This window comes from Conger conger, chromosome 4 (genome assembly GCF_963514075.1).
Source record: "Conger conger chromosome 4, fConCon1.1, whole genome shotgun sequence".
Taxonomy (NCBI): Eukaryota; Metazoa; Chordata; class Actinopteri; order Anguilliformes; family Congridae; genus Conger; species Conger conger.
This window is the reverse complement of record NC_083763.1, coordinates 30,490,497-30,512,652: the sequence shown is the minus strand read 5'-3', so window position 1 is coordinate 30,512,652 and position 22,156 is coordinate 30,490,497. Positions and strand designations below refer to the sequence as shown.

The window sequence follows — 22,156 nt, the reverse complement described above, 5'->3', positions numbered from 1 at the left end:
TGAGCACATTATAACAAGCGTACAAGAGCTGTTGGAGGAATCGTGCTGAAACGTGGGGGAAACGGGTGCCATTATAACAGTCGTTCTGTCATAAACCCTCTCTGTGGGAAGCTGATCTGGCCAGTCACCGGATCTGAATCCAATAGAACACATTTTGGATGTAGTAGAACGGGAGATTTGCAGCATGAATGTGCAGCTGACAAATCTGCAGAAATTGAATTGAACAGAATCTCAAAGGAATGTTTTCAACATCTTGTGGAATCCATGCCACAAAGAATTGAGGCTGTTTTGAAAGCAACCAGTATTAATATCATGTTCCTAATGAAGTGTTCAGTGTATATGCACTCTATGCACACTATATTAGGTATTTATTAGGCTTTTTTTTTTTTGACTTATTGGCCTTTTGCTGCTGTGGCCTACCCACTTAGAGGTTTGACACGTTATGTGTTCAGAGATGCTCTTTTGCATAATTAACATTAGACGCAAGCCTATGATTGATGGAAAAACGATTCAGGACAACCTGGACAACCTGTTGCTGGGTAGGCCCATGTTGCCATTTCTTAACGCAGCCGTGGGTATTTGGACATGGTAGTACCTATAAACTAAAGTTTATTACAGTATATACTATCCTGATGACCCCTCAGGAATAAGGAAATTGGAAAGTGGAAGCACACATGTTGAGTGGGCTTGTTGGGTGTCATTCAAACGGATACATTTGGAACTTAAAGGGCAGAACACAGATCAATGCTATTATTGCACACTATCAAATCCTAAGCTTGAACGGTCTTTGGCTTTTGTTTTTATTAAAAACGTGTATGTACATTTTGATAGATTGTAAGGATGGAAACCTTTGTTCCTGTTCGCATGGTTATGAAGAATTGACTAAATTGAGGAAAAAGTGAATTTTGATTTCAGCTTGTCCTTGGATTGTGGGGGATTCTGTGGTATACCAAGATCAGGTTCTAATTAGCTGGTTTTGGGTGTGATGAAGGCTTATATCTCCCTGCGAGGTAAGCCATCCTTATATGTTGTATAAGAGCGTGGGCAGTGTTAAGTCTTCACGCAACCTCTTCAAACAACAGAATTTGATTGTAATGCAGAATAACCTTGTACCTTTGCAGCCCGCAACGTTCAGAGGTACTCTGATCCCCCTCCAAAAAGCATGAATTATCCAGCAAACACACCACTAACTGTATCACAATAATCACGCAACAGTCACACAATCACTGATCTAACACAGTGTTTATGTCATCACCTTTTCAAAACTACAAGTGGGTGTAGGTGGAACGCTCGAGGTGCTTTAATAATCCAGATCAAAATTTATGACTCATCTACTTAGAATAATTATAACAAATTGTGGGGAGTGGGGAGATACCACAATATCCCCAGCTTTCGGGGAAATTCCAACTTCTTTCCAATGCTCTATTTTCATGAATTGTACAATACTAAAATGGGATCAGTCAATGTTGTTGCATAAAACCGAAATATATTTTTTATCGATAATCCCCGAAAGGCCATTGTAAAATGTCCTCCATCTCCATTTTGGAATAAAGGAGGTTTAATAGCAGGTGTTCTCCTGCTGTCCAACACTGTGAAAAAAGAAGCCAAACACTGAAAAATGTGAAAAGTGCCTTTATTAATATTAACTAAATACAGCAATTGATTTTTCTCTTCAGCCAAACACAAATTCCTTAAATAATTTACCCTCAGGGTTCTACCATAGTACACAATAGCTCAATAAATAAAATATAAATATATGCTTCAGGCAATAAATAAGAACAGATTTTATATATATTTTTTAAACAAATGAAGATCAATCCATTCTCTTAAAACTATGGATGACAAAAGAATGTATTAAATATAACTCATTTAACTATACACATCTTGATTGTTTTTTTTCCCAGTGGAAACTACGCACTGCATTTCAAATCAATAAGGTACTGCACATCATCCGGAAAATAACTCCATACTATGTTAAACAATTTTCTTCTTATAAATATAAACTAATTCTGATATATAGTATTTACAGTGAGGTTCTTTTGGCTCGGTACCACAGATTTGAAATGAATCCATGAATATGAGGTTTAAAAGCAGACAGACACCTTTAACTGGAGGATCGGAGCATCAATCATGGCGGCCTGTAGTGTAATGGTTAAGGTAAATGACTGGGACCCACATGGTCGGTGGTGCAATCCCCGGTGTAGCCACAATAAGATCCGTTGGATCTTAGCCGTTGGGCCCTTGAGCAAGGCTCTTAACCCTGCATTGCTCCAGGTGAGGATTGTCTCCTGCTTAGTCTAATAAACTGTAAAATGTAATGTAGTCAACAGTGGGTGATTTGTGTCGGAAGTGCATACATTTTTATACAGTCTCCCATTTTAGGGGACCAAAAGTAGTTGGACAGTTGGCTTCTCAGCTGTTTCTGATTTGACAGGTGTTTTAAATTGCTTCCTTATAAGTATAAGAAAGAGTCTCAATTCTAGGCTTTTGATTGCCTTTGCAGTCTGTTATTGCCGTTTGTCAGCATGAAGACCAAAGTTTTGCCAATGATTGTCAAGGAAGCCGTTATTAGGCTGAGAAATAAGAATAAAATCAGTAGGAGACATAGGCGAAACAAATGGCTTGCCACAATAAACAATCTGGAATATCATTAAGAAGAAAGAGAGCACTGGTGAGCTCAGTAATTGCAAAGAGGTTGGTAGGCCAATGAAGACGTCTACAGTTAATGACTGAAATGACTCAATTCTCACAATAATGAAGAATAACCCCAAAAGACCTGACAAATCAGAATATAAATAAAATGAAACACAGATCACCCAATATTGATATGAATATGTAAATAAGGTGATAGTCTGCACTTCAACGTCATATCCATTGATTTTTTTCAAATCCAACGTGCTGGAGTACAGAGCCAGAAGAACAGACATTGTAACACTGTCCAAATACTTATTGACTGCACTGTATATATATAAAACCTAATATTCTATATTTTGTGAAAAGGGATGCTATAAGACTACCTTTGGGTGCCTCACATTTTGTTTTAATTTGATTAATAAATAATCCCCATAAAACAATGCAGTCAAGCTCTACAGCCGGGGCTTAACACATTACACAAAAACAGGGTAATTCAATATAGCCCTTAATGTGCTTTGTCCATAACTTTCAATAAGGAATTTAGGCAATAAAAATTATACTATAATTCCTCCCCACCCTCAGCTTTATTTTTCAACCACAGCCAAACTGACACAAAAGAATAACAAACAAAAAAAAGTCAACTTGTGTTTCAATTCATTACTCGAAGTGAAAGATTGCAGTGCCATAGTAGTCAACAAGTCTTCCTCAACAAGTCTAGAAAACAGTCGTCCATGTTTATGGCTTTACCAACAATGCCTCCAGTGTTTTTCTTCCCGGAACCTGAGGTCACCGGTCCTCCTCTCCATTGGTGCATTCCGACTATTGTTGAGCGTGCACTGCCGCAGTAATGGCCAGAGCCCGTTCCTTATGACATCACGCCAAAGACAGGGTTGTGGCGGCAGATGCTCGGGCCGTACTCCTCGTAGTCTTTCTTACTGTGACACACTTGGAGGAACTCGGGCTGCAGAAACAGGAAAATAAGAAAACAGCCCATGTACTTGCTGTGTTTCTGTTGCGTTGGAAGTGTAACAATGTCCCAATTCCTTGTTTCCTACATACTCTGCAATGTGGCCTCAACTGCTTTTAACATGTTGCAAAACAAGTGAATTTCCTATGTAACCGTTGCCTTTAATTCAAGTCAGTAATAATACATTATGTAAGGAACTAAGTACATTATGTAAGGAACCATCATTTAAAATGCATTTTATTTTCATAGATTTCCCATCCTATGGGTCTGGACCTTAAATAAAAATGGCCATAAGAAAAATCTTTAAATGAAAAATAAAAAAGGTGAAGAGCTTATTGGAATGCATTGACCATTTGACCGTTTGACTACTGAGGCAACAGAAATGTATAGATGAAAAGTTATCCTGTGCGTTTGGTCTTACGGTGGAAGCCAGCATGGAGCCTCCGAACCAGACCGCGTAGCGCTGCATGTGGTGGGTGATGACCTGGACCTCCATCGGCTTGGGCTGCACAAACAGAGAGGAAAGCACTGTTCTTTCTGCTCCCTGCCACACACGGGTCAGATAAACAGTGTGCTGCAGCATCACGTGACCTCCAAACCTGGGTCAGATATCTCATTGTTTTGGATTCAAGATTTTCAAGCTTTACCAAGCTTGTCTGGTGTGTTGGAACCTATGAAATACACAAAAAAAAAACCACGTTCTGGTCCTCTCGGTTGCTCCATTGCACCAAGCAAGGCCCAGGTCTGATAATCTCTATAGAAGACAGAGAGGGGAGAAACCCCCTATGGAAGGGGTGGCCAAGCCCCAGTCCTGGAGAGCTGCAGTCTTCCCACTTAATCCACTGATTAAAGGATTATGCACTTAATACCTCTCACCTTATTTTTAGGACTAAATTGGTCTTTGATTTTCAAAGTGAAAACAAAACCAGAACCAGGGTTGGCTGCCCCCACACTATGATGATGGATTACATGATTAAATTGTTTATAAGAAGCCAACCTTAGCTGACCTTTCTTGTCCAAGGAGAAGTTACTTTTGCACAATCATAAAGGTTAGATACACTCATTAGGTAGACCTGTACTCCAGCTTGTTAATGAAAATATTTAATCAGCCAATCATGTGGCAGCAGCTGCCAATCATGTGGCAGCAACTAAATGCATAAAAGCATGTAGACGTGGTAAAGAGATTCAGCTGTTCACTAGAGTTTGCAGAGAATGGTGCGAAAAGCAAAAAACATCCAGTGAGCAGTAGTTCTGCGGGCAGAGACATGTTGTTAATGGTCAGAGGAGAAGGGTCAGACTGGTCGAAGCTGACAGGAAGGTGACGCCAACGCCGCCACTGCGGGAGGCCTCCTTCGCCAGCGAGACGTACCTTTATCCTACCGCCGCTCAGCTCTTCGCTCAGCTTCAGCCGCGCGTCCACCACGCGCTTCAAATCCCGCTGCACCCGCCGGCCGAAGTCACGGAACATGGTGGACCCCCCTGACAGGACGATGTTCTGCGACAAGCCGCAACAGAACGGCCACGTGAGACTGGACCCAATATCTCAGGACCGAGAATCGTATTAATCATGCATTAATCAATCACCCAAACACATTCGTCTATTCCTCTGAATGCTTCTTAAACAGTCAGTCAACGCAGGGCACAAATCTGCAGTTGCAGGGCTCGCTATAGGATACAATTTTCAACCTGACTGCACTGCTGGCCACACTCAATCAGCGATGTCATTACAGGTATTTTGCCTCAGCTGTCAATGGAAAAGTGCCTGCTTTGACCCCCACTGGTTTTTGTGAGGCCAGCAGTGTTGAAAAGTTCAACCCTTAGGGGGTGCTGCAACAGTAGTTGTGTGTAGCCCTGTGTTGATTTGCACTTTCACAGGAAGCAAACTAAAAGAGAAGAATCCAATAGTGGATTACTGCATCAGGTGCAGACTACATAAAGGAAGCAGTTAATTTCAACATGCTCTGTCATCATTGCTATTTGAAGCTCAGACACTTTGGCTCCACAGTCGCTCCATGTGCAGCTGGTGCAGGTAGACTGAAAGTCCCACACATTGCATGCAGACAACCCTGCTGGCTAAAGAGCCTCCCACTAAAAGGCTAAAGCCAGGGGCTCCACCGGGGATTTTGGACCCCAGAAAATCATAATGTTGCAATATGTTTTTAAGGCCCCTGTCAGTCAAACTATTTCACCATATGACAAAATACACCAGCATACACCCTGAGGATTACAATGTGTGTCGAAAAAACAATAAAGCAATAAATTACTTGGGAGCATAATAGAGTGTGCGAATATCTTTTTCTTTTTATGCCGTATGACAGCAAGCCCTTCATTTCAGATGCTCTCCCTCCAAGAGAGAAAATGTGGAGTTTACGCCAGTCAGGACAACAAAGACAATATGGATTATCCATAGCTCTAATAGATACCAAGCCTGCCAATCACATTTGAATGTTTTTATAGTCCTGGAACTCTTTCAAGTATTTGAAATAATTAACTGTTTGGCGCAATTTGCTTTTGTAGAAGACAATGCGCTTAAAGGGCAGAGTAATTAAGATTCATGAAAACCAGAGGACAAAATCCTTCCTTCCAAAATACTAAATGTAGTTGCTTGAGATTGCGAGTTCAGTATGGATTCAACATGAAAATTGTATAAATTAAAAATTAAATACATCAATGATTGCAGCTTGTAGTCTCCAGAATTATTAATTAATACATAGTAAACTAAGATAATTAAGTTATCGACATAAGCTTTATTTTCCAGCATGTGGTGTGCTTTATTAATGATTCAATAGAATCAACTAAAGTGTCATTTTTCTAAAGACCACCATTGAAAATGCTTCTATTTCGCATTCTTTTCTGATTTGTCCCCCTTTTGTTTTAATGACAATGTGCACTATTGGTCTCACCTAACCATAACACGCTTGTCCAGTCATAATTCCAATGATGTTTGGCAAACTCCAGATGCTTGTTTTAGTTTATTGTGCTCAGTAAGGGTTGTCTTTGTTCTACCCCTCCAAAAAAATTGTTGGTATGGAGGTGCAATTTTATGGCTCTCTTTGAGACTTGGTGACCCCAAAATGCAACCAATCTCTGCAATTCTCAAACTGTGATCCTTCGGTTTTTTATGGGTTCCCTCACTTTTGTCCTCACTGTTTGTGGGGACAACATGCACTTGTGTCCTCTTCCTGGCAAGTCTGCAACTATTACATACGGTTTACTTATTTTTAGTATTTCCCCAACAGTGCTAAGTGATATGTTTATCCATGTATTTATTTTTTGTGATGCTCAATTATAATCTGTCTCTTGACAGTTCTTTGGCTTGCTCATGCTGATGGATGACAGAAGAGATGATTTTGCATGCTGGTTACCTCAATTTAGTGATGGAATGACACAATATAGTTCCTTTACACTGAGATTAACAACATTAAGTCAAATTATATTGACAAATTTACTTTAACAATTTTTTATTTACAATAATTTTTAGGGGTGCCAATCATTTTGACACCTATTGCTTCCAGAAGAAATTAGATTATTGAATAAAAAACATTGAAACAAGAGTAAATGAGTAAAAATTTAAAGAAAAATATATAGTTTTCCCATGTCTGAATATAACATATAGATGATTATCTGTATTTATTATATGCATTTTTTTCTTATTTTTTATTAAGAGTGCTAATTCTGGAGCTCACTGTATAGCACTCTCAACAAACAGCTTAGTTGGGCAATGTCACACACATGCATGGCTGAAGAGGCAAGGTAATATGAAAGCAATATTCAAACATAATTAAATGAAGACATACAAATGAAGACATATTGGGCTTAATATATTGGAGAAGGCATTGTGTATGGATCTAAAGTATGTGGTAATTTTCCATTTCATGAGTTGCTTTTCAGTTTCTGAAAAAAGGAATAAAAGAATAGATGAACCTCTGTCTTGATGAAGAAGTCTAATTCCCTGGCGGTTGATTGTGCCCACAAAAGGAAGAAAAGGCTTAAGTTGCAACAGTGCTCACTAATCTGTGAAATCTTCATTTGAGAGGATAAGAGGCTCCCCTGCATTCACACTAAACAATAATTTAAGGGAGCAGGCTGACTCAGTTTAAGGTAAACACTGCCCCCTAGCTGTTATTGTGCATAATTCACTGAGCATGCCATTAAAAACAGCATTCCAGCTGAGCTTGCTAAAAGAACTAATTCCAAGAAGGTTAAGTCTTTCCAAGATAAATGTAATTCCAAGACGGTTAAGAGTCTTTGCATCCCTGGTGGACACAGAGACTAAATTAGTCACTGATTTCCAGTATACTTTTGTGTTCAATTAACTTGCCTTCCATAAAGTCAAACAAATCTAGTATTTCAACAAAAAGGAGTTACAGGCATGCTATCTGAGGACTTACCTAAGCAATGTATAATGTACTTATTTTACTGGTTAATCTATTTAATGACTACTAGCCAGATATTTAATGTAGCAGTAGTGAATAACATAGTGAAATCTGCTTTGGCAGTCGCCTTTGTTTGGCAGCCACCTGGCCACTTAATGGTAGTTAATGGTACTGTCCACATAATGGTACATTTTTCTATACGTCACCTTTGCATAATGGTCCCCTGCACAATTCAGTCAGTCACATTGACGCATATGACAGCCACTCAATAACTGTTTGGCAATTATTACAATACTATAAATAAAAGTATTATATGAACTAAGGTGCTTAGATTTGTTTCCATGATATGATACGGCACCAACGGTAGATTGGTATTCATGGGTATGCCGCCATCATCGTTGTCGTACGTGGATCATATTCTTACTCTGTGAATGTTATGAGTATTGGTTTTAAAATGGTAGCTCATAAACAAGCGATTAAGAAAGTTGGAGGCAAAAGAGCTTGGGAAATTGCAGAGGAAATGGGTGTCGCTCATACATACAGTGAAATCTGCATCCGTTAATATTTTACAACTGGTACAAGTACAAATATTACATGTTTTTATATTAGAATAGAAATAAAAGCTCAGGATGTTTAATATAAAATTATGTTACTGTACTAAACTAAACCCCAAAACATTTGTTTTAAAAAACATATTTTTAATTATGAATCAGAATCACAAATCAACAGTTCCTTACACCTGTACCCAAAGGGAACTACTGGTGAGACTATAACATTTTACCTTCAATCCACTCCAAACACACAGGTAACAGTGTTTTAGCCTACTGAAAAGCATACCAGTAACGGAAGTGTTAGTCAGATCACTAAAGTGTACCTATAACATTTACATTGGTTTTCACGTGCTTTGTCAGATAAACCACATTGAAAGGACTTGATGCCGCTTTAAGACATCTCCTTCCCTTGCTGTCTCCCTCGAGCATGCTATTTTGTGATTAAATTTGTGATATGAGACAAGCAAACTTAAACCCTTGATCTGCAATTGAGGACAGACCAACCAAAATGGGACAGAACAGCCCTTGCAACCAATGTAGGAAGTTCTACTTCTTCTTCTAGTAAAATAATATTTAAAAACCTTGGCTCTGTGTGCAATTATGTTTTTCCACAGGGTGACAGGGAAGGTTCATGAATAATTCATAGCAGCCACCATACCTTATTTTGGAGTCTTTAAGGCACCTTTAGTGAGGATTTCAACCTCACTCAAAAACACAAACAGCTATAGTATCTGACAATGTTCAATTTTCTGTTTTAAATCCCCCCTCCCATCCATCAACATGGGCTCACAAACCACTTCCGATTTCTTCTTCGTGTTGGAGCATTGCATTGTGGGACTTCTATTCTCACTCAAAGGTTGCATTTTATACTCTTGGCAGGAGAGAGGAAATGCTTTCAGAAAACCTGATTTAAAGCCAGCCCAGGTGTCTATCCACTTCAGAAATGGGACAGTGGGCAGCAATCTTACCTTGTAGAGTGGCCTCCTGACATCTATCGGACAGTTCTGAATGACCTCGTCCACTACATCTGAAATGGGCTGCATGAAATCAGGGTTGGCAAACTGCAAAAGACAAACCGGTAAGATGACTAATCATTTTTTAATAATTTATTGCTGATACTGTAAATGTGAATTTCATATCATGTAATGGCTCTATATGCCTATATTTTTACGCAATTAACTATAAAACAGACTCATTCTGAACTGAAGGTGCACTGTGTACTCTGTAATCCGCATACTGTTACAGCATCGTTTCCAAATAGTAAAAAACACATTGCATTTTTCTGCTGTATTGTTTATGTCCACTAGGGGCATTAACTGCACAAAGAGGGAATGAAAGGCATTCACTGTGCAGAGAGGAAAAGTTCTAAATCAAAACAAACTTAAAAAAAAATTTAAACAGTATTACCTCTGGGTGAAAAAATATTTCTGGTCCAAGGAACCTTTCATATCCAACATCTATATGGAATTCATTTTTGTTGATAGCATTAATACCCCTGTACTTCTTCAACCATTTTCCTGGATCTGTGTCATACTTTGTAAATTCCTTCACAATATCAGGGCAAATATAACAATATCTCTCCTAGGAAAAGAAGGAACATATAAATGAATGTCAATGTAACTGAAATATGCCACACAAAATAAATAAAATAAAAACATATCCCGGAAATAATATTAAAGGCACAATAGGTCATTTCAGACCTCTAATGGAGGAATCGCAGCAACAAATTCCCTCACCTATATATATTGAAACCCAAATTTAAGGACTATAAACACAAGCAGAGGTTGAGTCAACATGTCATTGAGCCTTTTTCAATGATTGGAAGGGATTTTCAATGGTCTTATAACAATGTTTTAACACAACAATCTTACCTATTGCACCTTTAAAATCACAAAGATCACAAAATTACTGTCGTTCTACTGACAAGGGATTTAAAGGTACAATATTTGTCCTGTCTTAGCAAAATCGATTGTTAGTACTTTAATTTCACTTTTAGGTGAAGTGCCCCTTTAAATTAAATCAGGCTCGTAATGAATGAACACAATTCAGTGCCAATATCAACTGTGAGATGCGAGTGTGAGTATGTGTGTAAATGTGTGTACATGCCCCCATTTCAATGAATTTACACATGTAACAGTCTCAGTAATGGGGTGTGTGGGGGTGCACGTTTGTATCTGTGCAAGTAGGCATATATGGGTAGGTATGCATGCATTCAAGACCAACCTTGACTGCCTTAGCGGTCTCCAGGGACTGCTCTGGAGGGATTCCGACCTCCCTCTCTCTCAACAGCTGCTGTATGAAGTATGTGATGTCCCGGCCTGCGATGGGGATGTGTTTAATGCAGCTTCCAATAACGTAGCCCTCAGCCTGAGAGAGACAAACACACACTGCAGTGTTGCCTTCATATCATCTGCACTAAAAATAGAATATATACGCTATGTAGGCCAACTGATTACTCAAGCTTTATTTAAATCTCAAAACTTGAATAAAATGTAAATGGTTGGCATTTATATACCGCCGTTATCCAAAGCGCTGCACAATTGATGCTTCTCATTCAGCCATTCATACACAAACTCACACACCAACAGCTTGTCAGGAGCATTTAGGGGTCTTGCTCAGGGACACTTCGACAGACCCAGGGCGGGATCAAACCGGCAAGCCTCCAACTGCCAGACGTCTGCTCTTACTGCTAGAGCCAATGTTGAAGGCTTTAGTGTTTTTCAACACAGACACGGTTGAACAATAACCTAAATTAGTTCGACAAACTGTGTGAGGAACAAATTTAAGTAAACATTTTCTTATTGTATGCCAATGTTAAAGGACAAATGCTATACATAGACACGATTCTGCAATCGCCTAAATTCTCACCACTGTACTGTATAATTCAGGAAATAATTTAAATAAACACTTGCTTTTATTTGTAAGTCAAGGTTAAAGGACAAATTGTGATCAAATCTAAGACCAAGTTTCACTGAACATCAAGGCCTCCCATACTGTCTGATTAGGTGATGGCTTTACTGTTTGCATACCATCTTAATCACTTTACTAGAGGAAACTATCAGTGGCCGGTTGCACCAGCTGAGAATAAGAAAGAACTAAGCCTAGTTGTAATGTAATTCGGCACTAAGTTACAACTTACGCAATACTAAAATAAAACTTGCATAATACAACATAGTTATGGCAATGGCTATACAACATGGCATGGGGCGACATGGCTCAGGCAGTAAGATCAGTCGTCTGGCAGTCGGAGGGTTGTCGGTTCGATCCCCGCCCAGGCTGTGTCGAAGTGTCCCTGAGCAAGACACCTAACCCCAAAATGCTCCTGACGAGCTGGTCGGTGCCTTGCATGGCAGCCAATCGCCGTTGGTGTGTGAGTGTGTGTATGAATGGGTGAATGAGAAGCATCAATTGTACAGCGCTTTGGATAAAGACGCTATATGAATGCCAACCATTTACCATTTAAGATGTAATCTTATGTATAAACTAAATATTTACACAAGCCATTCACCATGACTAACGGTGTAATTAATAACGTTTCAAAGCCAGAGTGATTTTATTATATTGTAGACTTGCTTGAAACCTTGTCATCACCAAAGTTATGAGTACAACTGGGTTGAAAATGTTACTCCTTAGTTTGGCAGAAAAAGGCACAAGCTTCTCCATTGACAGCCTATGGGGAAACTGAGAAGTACAGTGCACAGGATGCTGCGGCTACGGGTTATGTCCGTTCCATATCAAATGATTAGATCAATCAACATTGACATCATTTTGTGCGACTGTACATCACCTTGCGAAGAGCTTGCACCCTACTAAGTCTAAGTGTAAATTGTGCAACTGAATTTAGCAGTTGCCTAGTGTAACCTAGCGACTAAGGCTAGGCTAGACTAGAGGCTAGACTAAGCACTAGGCTAAGTACCGACTAATTCTAGTGTGAGCTTTATGTTCCAACTTAAGGGAGAACTTACGAAAACAATCCTGAGCACAATCTGGACAGACTGGCTCAGCTGGAAAGTTAGAAGTGGTAAAGCAAAAAGAACCAGTTTGCTACCCTGAGGGAATTACAGTAGGTGAGAGGGGGGTAGAGGGGGAACAGGTCTACAACACAGGGCTGCCAATGTCCTGGGCACTATGCAAGTTGCATGCATGGGAGGACATTTCTAACGAGTAGGGTTGTTTACCATAGACCTTATTTACTCAGTGGATGTTCCAATGACCTGTTGTAGTGTGGGTTGGTTTTTGGGGATTTTTTGTTCAAGACATTTGCCAGTCAATAGGAAAGAAGCCACTTTTCTGGATTTAAAGCAGAATTGACAGTGCAAGGTCATAGCAGTAGTGTGTTCATCCAGGTGTAGGCCTGGATAAGTGGCACTGAGACGGCAGGTTCCTCATTCCCCAAAACCAACAAGCACACATACTTTCCAGGAAAAATCTTGGGGGGAAAGTATTGGGATGGTTCAAATAATTAAACTAACGCTTTGTTGGACTAGGAACAGGCACGGACACTCACACAAATCCCTCAGGTCCTACTCCTCTGCCTTAACCTGAAACTTTATGGGTCCATTTGTTTCATCCTATTTGTTTCATCAACATTCTCTTCAGGTAGGTTCACACACTTCCAGAACTTCTACACTAAGAATAAAAATATGGTATTCTTACCACAGGTATAGCGTGAGTGACTCCGTCCCCGCTGTCGATCACAATCCCCGTCAGTGTTCGTTCTCCAACTTGCCTGGAGGTCCAGGAAGCAGCCAAGGCCAAAACCGCCTATGAATAAACTGTAATTTATTATCATGCCCAACTAGAGTTTCAGGAACATTGCAGCCTGTGAGAGCCAATAAGGCTGAATTGGCAACAAACTGCACCAGAATGGTGGAGTGGTCAGAAGACTTGGCTAAGTAACCACTAGGTTCTGGCTTGAGTTTAATGGCATGAAATGTTCTTATAGGGTCCATAACACCATAACATCGACAAGTCATGGTGTAGTGCAGCTATTCTGAAGAAAAAAGGATCTTAAAACATAGCTATATTTTAACAAATGGTAGGTCATAGAATAAGAAAAATTTCTGTACCTGCACAGCAATATAGAGCCCAGGAACATTAAAGGTCTCAAACATGATTTCTGCCAGGTATTCTCGGTTTTCAGGGGTGTTCAGTGGAGGCTCTGTCTAAACACAAAAGTCACTCAAATACAGTCTTAATCATGTCATTTAAGCACACAATCATTACAATCAGGAATTCCTCAATATTACAGTCACAATAATATAGCTCTCAGGATTTTGAATGAAACTTGTCATGTGAATTACAAAAGGAGCATCGATAATTTAACACTACTTGGACTACTGCATTGAAATGTAGCTGACAAAGTGGCATATTGCAGTACTGAAATAATGCAGAAGTACAGGTTTTGTGACTAACAGACAGCTAGTCACAAAACATAGTCTGTTACAAGAAAACCACCTCTATATCATACCATGAGAAAGTTATGGTCTTCGGGTTCAGCACGTAGGTACTTGAATATGATTTGCTCCATGAACTTTTCCATTAAGTCCCAGTCCTCGATGATGCCATGCCTGATTGGCCACTGCAGAGCAATAAGGCCATGTGATTGGACAAAAGCTTTGTCTTTAATTGATCTGCATTTTTATTCATGGTAATTACAAATTAGATGTAATTTTAAATGTTCCAAATACTAATGACTGCATTTATAACAGCTGTAAAAATAGCACATCACACCAAAATCATTGACAATGTAGGAAATCTCTTCAAAAAAAGGTTTTGATTTTTCTTGTGTCTTGTATTTTGAAAGCATTCAAATGCGACAGATGACTATCAAACGGTATCAAATATCAAACCGTTTTCATCAAGTTACATGAAGTGATCATCATGCAACAATGATGTATATTACATATTATTAGAATTATGATATGATGTACATATTATTTTAATTATTTAAAAATACTTAAAAATAAAGCATTTAAGATTACTTTTGTCTGGGACTAGAAAAAACACTTAAACATTCATATTGATTCAAAATACTCTGGCAGCAACTATATATCATCACAGGTTTTTTGCATCACTTATGAATAAAAAGACAAAGCAGTTGACTGAAAGTATTGTACACCACCTTGGTTGCATAGTTGGGCTTATCAATAGCTTCATCGCCTATGAAGAAGTCTAAATCATCCACCCCACGCATCAGACGTCTCTGTGCCTGGTCTCCTACCCCAGCTGATTCTCTCACAGCTATACCTGAAAATAATGAAAATAAAAACAAACTCTGAGTTTTAAACAACACCCCTGCCCCCCAAACAGCTAAGAAGTGTTTAACTAATATTGTATAGTCATGTAGAACCACTCAAATAGTAACAACGTACAAACAGCTGATTTGTATTCAATTCAAATGGAATTCATTACTTTTCCTTATACCAAGGCACTGAAAAATTGGTGTGCATTAATTACGTATAACCTTGCTAACGAGAATAGATTGAACAGGTGTGTAGAATTTTTTCACAGCTAAAATATCAATGCGTGCAACATCAGGCATAATGAATTTCAAATTCATGCAAGTAGTCCGGTTATACCCGACCTGGTGACAAAAATGGTGACAACCATGTGAAAATCCAAGGAAGCATTCACTCTGGAAAGTGTTGACTTGTTTCTCTTTAGAACTGTAAACATATATTTTAACTTCACATGATAACTTTTTTTCTTGAATACTCACAGGATGGCATAATAAATTGTGGCTCAGTATTCCCAGCATATCCAATCTTGGTGTATCTGTATTTGAATATATGCGAATAATGGAATTACATGCAGAAAAACACACAGTGTAAACAATGTGCAGAATCCCTTTCAACAGCAAACTATCTATAAATGGCAGGCATTGTATATAGCGCCTTTATCCAAAGCGCTGTACAATTGATGCTTCTCATTCACCCATTCATACACACACTCACACACCGACAGCGATTGGCTGCCATGCTACCAGCTCGTCAGGAGCATTTGGGGGTTAGGTGTCTTGCTCAGGGACACTTCGACACAGCCCGGGCGGGGGATCGAACCGGCAACCCTCCGACTGCCAGACGACTGCTCTTACTGCCTGAGCCATGTCGCCCAATACAAACTGATACAATTTTTTTTTTTTCTAATAATTTGGTAGGTACTATTGTTAGAACCTTCATGTTCCTTGTTCATTTATTTCCTTTGGCAGTGCAGTAAAGCAATGGAATGAAGCCTAATGGATCCCTGCTGTAAAATTAAGCTATGACCAGCCCAAAATGACCAGCTATCAGCTGTTTCAAAACATATATTGAGCTGGTCAAACTATAAGCTGTTTTATTCAGCAGGGATGTCCAGTCCACAAGCTACATTTTATCGAGGAAAGTGGGCGGGGTAGGAGTGTAATCCATGCTCCATGCACCTGCCTGGGATTTATTCCATGTGATGCAATAGGCTATTTAGCAGCATCAATCTGACTGCTGGTATCAAAATAAATGTTTGTACTATGTGGGCCAATTGTACATGACCAAAAACAGACAAGAAATGTGCGCTGGGAGCCTCAACACACCATCAAGACATATCAGGCATATTTTTTCTCTTTACCGAGTTGTTGGACCTAGTTTAAAAGATGTTTTACACTTTCATGATGGGGCGAGTAACGAGTAGCATATGCTGTCAGTCCATGTAAACTGAATAGCACATGTTGGTTAATTCGTTTTTATTATAACATAATACTGCATTCCTTTTTAGGGGAGGAATGCAACACAGTACAGTAGGCCTAATCTCTATAACCAATTAGCAAAACAGCCCTTAACAGAATAGCTAGCTAATGATTTCCAATTTAATTTGGTGGCTGTAGCCTAACGTTTGACAGTTCATGTTGTGTTGAAAGGATGGGCTAGCAGGTTATAGCATAGTATTTTATAGTATCACCATTTAGCCAAATCGCATAAATACAAATTATCTTAAGGTAATCAGTAACAGCTAACGTTACAGAAAGTAAGTAACAGCACTGCCGAGAAAACAGATAGTAACGCTATGTAATTAACGTTACACTAGTCACTGAACAAAGCTGATAGGTAGCTGGCTAAATCGGCTAACGAAATGTTATAACGTTACTGCATTTTGAAGCCCTCGGGTCAGCTAGCTAGCATCAGCCATGGTAGCCGAATAGCTACCTAGCGAAATGTTTCGGTTGTATGTTGTGCCTTGACACGAGACCCAGCTGTGCAACACCATCTCACTTTTTTGATGTAATAATAAAATTATGACTGCAATAAAAAAAAGGGAAAAAAAGAAAGAATTGTGCACAGCACAGGCTGTTCTGTTAAAGAGCAAGCTAGCTGTTCGAGATAAACAAACTCACCCAGTTCCACAGTCAATCACGCAAGGAGGTAACTGTACTGCCATGCTCAGAATGACGAAAATACTGATAAAACAGCATTAGCTAATTGTCACAAGCTACACTCAGTAGACAACGCAAATGAGCAAATGTAGCTATCAACAAACTTAAAACTTAACTGCATACAGTTTGGCTCAGCTTACTACTGCTGTGGTTGAAAACGCATGCACCGTTATTTCGTATATGACGGGGAATACTTCCCGAGTCAAAGGCAGCTGAGGAAAAAAATAGAAAACCACGAGGGCAGTGTCTCAATTCAGACTTGTGGACTGGTTAGTGCGTAAATCAAGCGCGGAAGTTAACGGTCATGTGATCAAGTGCAAGAATTTGGAACAGCCTGCAAAAGGACCTGTCTCTGATTCTGGGGATATTTAGGAAATCTTAAGGCACACCTTCTGAGCTTGGCTTTTACCTAGCTTTCATAGCACTGCTTTTATCCATATTTCATTTTATTTTATGTACATATACACGTATTTTTATATAATTATTATTCTTTTTATTTATTTGTATTATTACTACTACGACTTTTATTATTATTGATTTATATTTATGCATTATTGGGCCCTATGTTATTTATTTTATTTCTCTTCGCTTGGCTTTTACCTGGTTTTAGCCTTGCTCTTACCCTCCCTGATCGACCTTTTATACACACTTTATTTATTAGTAGCCTAATTCTGATTTTATACACAGCTGTTTGCCCTCATTTTTGTCATTTTTGTCTTGATTTTATTTCTGTCGTGTCTTAAATGTTTGTACAGCACATTGAAGAAATGTGCTTTATAAATAAAGTGTGATTGATTGATCGAAGTAGAAACCTGGCAAGTACACATTGAATTCTTCGGACGTTTTCTTGTACTTGGGAGGACTGAAAATTCAAGTCAGCTTTAGAGCACACTTTCCGTTCCATCTTACATTGCCTTTTCAGAGCCCACAGCAGAAAATAAATTGGAGTTTTAAATATGCAATCAATAGGCCTTGGAAGTCTGTTGTAACCCAAAGCAAAACCGTTGTCCCTATATGGATTTCCGGATCAAAGCATAATTTCTCTATGGGAAAAATGAATGGGCTATTCACATAACCGTCTCTGTCATATTCTGGGATTTAAGATGGCGTTTAATATTTGGATGTTATTATTCAGACTAATTTCTCTCTTGGGTCCACTGAATTCTGATGCCGCTTTCCAACCAAAATAATTATTTTGTGAGCTAAAAGCTAACAGCTAGCGGTACTGTGAGAAGGGTTCTCAAGCTAGTTAATGCTACCATTAGCCAGCCACTATGACAAGAATAAAGAGACAGCGATATATACAACCGTATTAGGCTAAGTAAAAAAAATATATAATTTATTACAGGAAAGAATAATAGCTATCGGCAACGCACGTGAATGGTAACTGAAAATACAGCAAGATACAGCACTGTGCGTGATGTTGTTAACGAGTTGCTAACAACTTAGCTGTAGCAATTTGCTTTTTAAATTTACACTGATTTATTTAGACTATAAACACTTTATGAAAAGCATTCCTTTTTCACATACAAACAAATGTCCAAATGTCATCATTTATTTGAAAGATTTCTTTAGTCTAGAAATTGCTCCAGCCTATGCTTCAGCTAATGAGGGCATAAAATTACATATGCTAGCTAATGTCACTGACTGGAGATGACGTTAGCTTAAGGGCGCTGCAATAAGCAAAAACAACTTTTTGCCCCGTAAATGTTGATGTGTTTCCCTTAACAAAAGCGATTCTTATGTCAGGTGATACTTCAGGAGATCTCAAAGATGGGATTTGGCGACTCTGCCCTGCTGGACTGCTTGGCTCCCTTCAACCCTGCTTGCTGGTTTAAAGGTACAATAGGTATGATTTCAGTGTCAAGACATTGTTACAAGACCATTGTAAATCCCTTCCTATCATTGAAAAAGGTTCACTCACATGTTGACTCACCCTCTGCCTGTGTTTATACATTACATTACATTATTGCCATTTGGCAGACGCTCTTATCCAGAGCGACGTACAACAAAGTGCATACCCATAACCAGGGCTAAGTGCGCTGAAAGACCCTAGAGGGAAGTACAATTTCAATTGCTACCCGTACAACAAAGATAAGGACCAGGGCCCTTATTATTATTATTTTTTCAAAACAACAAATAAACAAACAACAAAGCAAAAGTGACCAAAATTAAACTATCCAAATAATGCTTATCTAGCCAACTAAAAATACCGAAACGCTACGTAAATCACAAAGACAACAATTAAGGATCACAGGGAGGTAGGGAGGGATGGGGAGAGGTGCTGCTTGAAGAGGTGCGTCTTCAGTTTGCGCTTGAAGGTGGGGAGAGATTCTGACACCCTCCGTACCTCCAGGGCCAGCCTCCGCGCAGCGGAGAGGAAGTGGGGGAAATCCAGAGACGCTTCCGACCTCATGACTTACCAGTCTCTCCTGGCGGCATTCTCTTCCGATGTCACTGCCGCCAAAGCAAAATACTATCAAACGCAAATTCAGAACTCTGCTTCTAACCCCCGGAAACTTTTCTCCATTTTCTCCTCTCTCCTCAACGCACCGCCTCCTCCTCCTCAGTCCTCCTTCGCTGCTGATGACTTTGCTGATTTCTTCGACGAGAAGGTCGCAGTCATCCGCAGATCCTTTACAACCACCGCCCCCCTCACTGTGCCCTTCCCCCCCCTAAGGCCCATCCCTTCCTTTTCCACTTTCTCCCCCCTTACAGACTCTGATGTTTCTCAACTCCTGCTCTGCCACCGCCCTACAACCTGTGCCCTTGACCCTATCCCCTCTTCTCTTCTCCAAACTATCACACCTGACATTCTCCCATTTGTCACCTCCCTTGTCAACTCCTCCCTGTCTTCCGGCTGTTTTCCGGCGTCCTCCAAGAGAGCCCACATCACTCCGCTGCTAAAAAAGCCTACCCTGGATCCCTCCATCATCCAGAACTACCGCCCGGTATCTCTTCTTCCTTTCCTTTCTAAAACTATAGAACGAGCCGCTTCTACTCAACTTTCTTCCTTCTTTTCTAACAACAACCTGCTAGACCCCCATCAGTCTGGCTTCAGATCGGGCCACTCGACAGAGACTGCACTCCTCTCCGTCAGTGAGTCACTTCATGCCGCTCGAGCAGCCTCCCTCTCCTCTGTCCTCATTCTTCTAGATCTCTCTGCTGCCTTCGACACTGTGGATCACTCCATCCTCCTGTCTGCCCTGTCAGCAACAGGCATCTGTGGCACAGCCCTGGACTGGATTGAGTCCTACCTCTCTGGTCGCTCCTTCCAGGTTGCCTGGGCTGGTTCGGTATCGACACCTCGGCCCCTCGCCACAGGAGTTCCCCAGGGCTCAGTCCTTGGCCCGCTTCTTTTTTCTCTCTACACTCGCTCCCTTGGCCCTGTGATCACTGCACATGGGCTATCCTACCACTGCTATGCGGACGATACCCAACTCTTCGTCTCGTTCCCGCCGTCTGATACGCAGGTTTCAGCCCGTATCTCTGCTTGCCTGAGGGACATCCAGAGCTGGATGGACAACCACCATCTAAAGCTCAACCCAGGTAAAACTGAAATGATATTCATCCCTGCTAATACCTCTCCCCATCTGGATCTCTCCATTTCCCTCGGGGATACCACACTCACGCCGTCACCCAGTGCAAGGAACCTCGGCGTGGTGATGGACAGCAGACTGTCCCTTTCCGAGAACATTGCGGCGGTGACCCGGTCTTGCAGGTTCTTCCTATACAACATACGGAGAATCCGCCCCTTTCTCACCCCCTACTCGACCCAGCTCCTGGTCCAAGCGATGGTTCTGTCCCGCCTGGACTACTGCAATTCCCTCTTGGCTGGCCTCCCAGCGTCCGCCATCAGACCCCTCCAACTCATCCAGAATGCAGCAGCTCGTCTGGTCTTCAACCTTCCCAAATACTCACATGTCACCCCCCTGCTTACTTCCCTCCACTGGCTGCCTGTCATGGCTCGCATCAAATTCAAAACATTGGTGCTAGCCTTCCAAGCAGTTAAAGGGACTTCCCCAGCTTATCTGCAAAAAATCATCAGACCCTACACCCCTGCCAGACCTCTTCGTTCAGCCTCCACAGGCCGCTTGGCACCTCCCCCTCTCAGAACCTCCACCTCACGCTCACGACTACTGTCTGTTCTGGCTCCACGGTGGTGGAACGAACTCCCCGTTGAGGTCAGAACTATAGAATCTCTCTCCACCTTCAAGCGCAAGCTGAAGACACACCTCTTCAAGCAGCACCTCTCCCCATCCCTCCCTACCTCCCTGTGAACCTTAATTGTTGTCTCTGTGACTTGCTTTGTGTATCGGTATTTTTAGTTGGCTAGGTAAGCAGTGTTTGGATAGTTAACTTTGGTGACTTTTGCTCTGTTTGTTTGTTTGTTTGTTCAAAAAAAAAAAAAATGGCCCTTGTCCTTATCTTTGTTGTACAGGTAGCAGTTGAAATTGTACTTACCTCTAGGGTCTTTCAGCGAACTTATCCCTGGTTATGGGTATGCACTTTGTTGTACGTCGCTCTGGATAAGAGCGTCTGCCAAATGCCAATAATGTAAATGTAATGTAATGAGATTGTACAGTTCTGACCTCAATGGGGAGTTTGTTCCACCACCGTGGAGCCAGAACAGACAGTAGTCGTGAGCGTGAGGTTTGGAGAGGGGGAGGTGCCAAGCGGCCTGTGGAGGCTGAACGAATCTTTAAATTTGGGTTTCAAAATATACAGTTGACGGACCGTCACTCTGTAACAAAATATTGTACAGCTATTTCAAGGTCTATTTCAAGCTATTAAGGCGGCACGGATGGTGCAGTGGTTAGCACTGTCAATGAACAATGTTGACCGGTGGGAGTCCAAAATTACCTATTGCACCTTAACCTTAATATAAATACTGGCAAGCCTTTCCCCTTTTAAATTTATTAATAACCTAAATATGTACCAACATATGTTCACCACAAATTCTAGCTAACTTCACTTCAGATGTCAGTCACTGCTGCTAGTCGGATGCATGTCACATTATAGTCAGAAGAGTCATGACGTTTTAGTACAAGTGTGTCTGAAATTGACAGATTCGTGCTCTTGCATTCTAAATAGTTGACTTGTTGGTGCACTTGTAAGTTAAGCGCATAAGAACACGAGTGCACAGGTGCACGAGTGTGCAATTTGAGACACAGCCATACGCAGGACAGAGAGGAAGAGGCGGAGTGTTCTGTAAAAGCTATCC

At 40.6% G+C, this 22,156-nt stretch overlaps 1 protein-coding gene across 1 annotated transcript; it reads right to left on the bottom strand.

Moving 5' to 3' along the window:
* Positions 1 to 1,616: 1,616 nt before the first annotated feature.
* Positions 1,617 to 17,161, bottom strand: actr3b (actin related protein 3B). The gene is made up of 12 exons (XM_061238664.1): positions 16,894 to 17,161; positions 15,250 to 15,305; positions 14,653 to 14,777; positions 13,999 to 14,109; positions 13,598 to 13,693; positions 13,185 to 13,292; positions 10,752 to 10,895; positions 9,936 to 10,109; positions 9,497 to 9,589; positions 4,971 to 5,096; positions 4,023 to 4,106; positions 1,617 to 3,595 (listed from the first exon to the last, which is right to left on the bottom strand). The coding sequence occupies exons 1-12, from the start codon at positions 16,935 to 16,937 to the stop codon at positions 3,500 to 3,502; spliced, it is 1,257 nt and encodes a 418-aa protein (XP_061094648.1). The 5' UTR covers positions 16,938 to 17,161; the 3' UTR covers positions 1,617 to 3,499.
* Between the last annotated feature and the right edge of the window lie 4,995 nt (positions 17,162 to 22,156).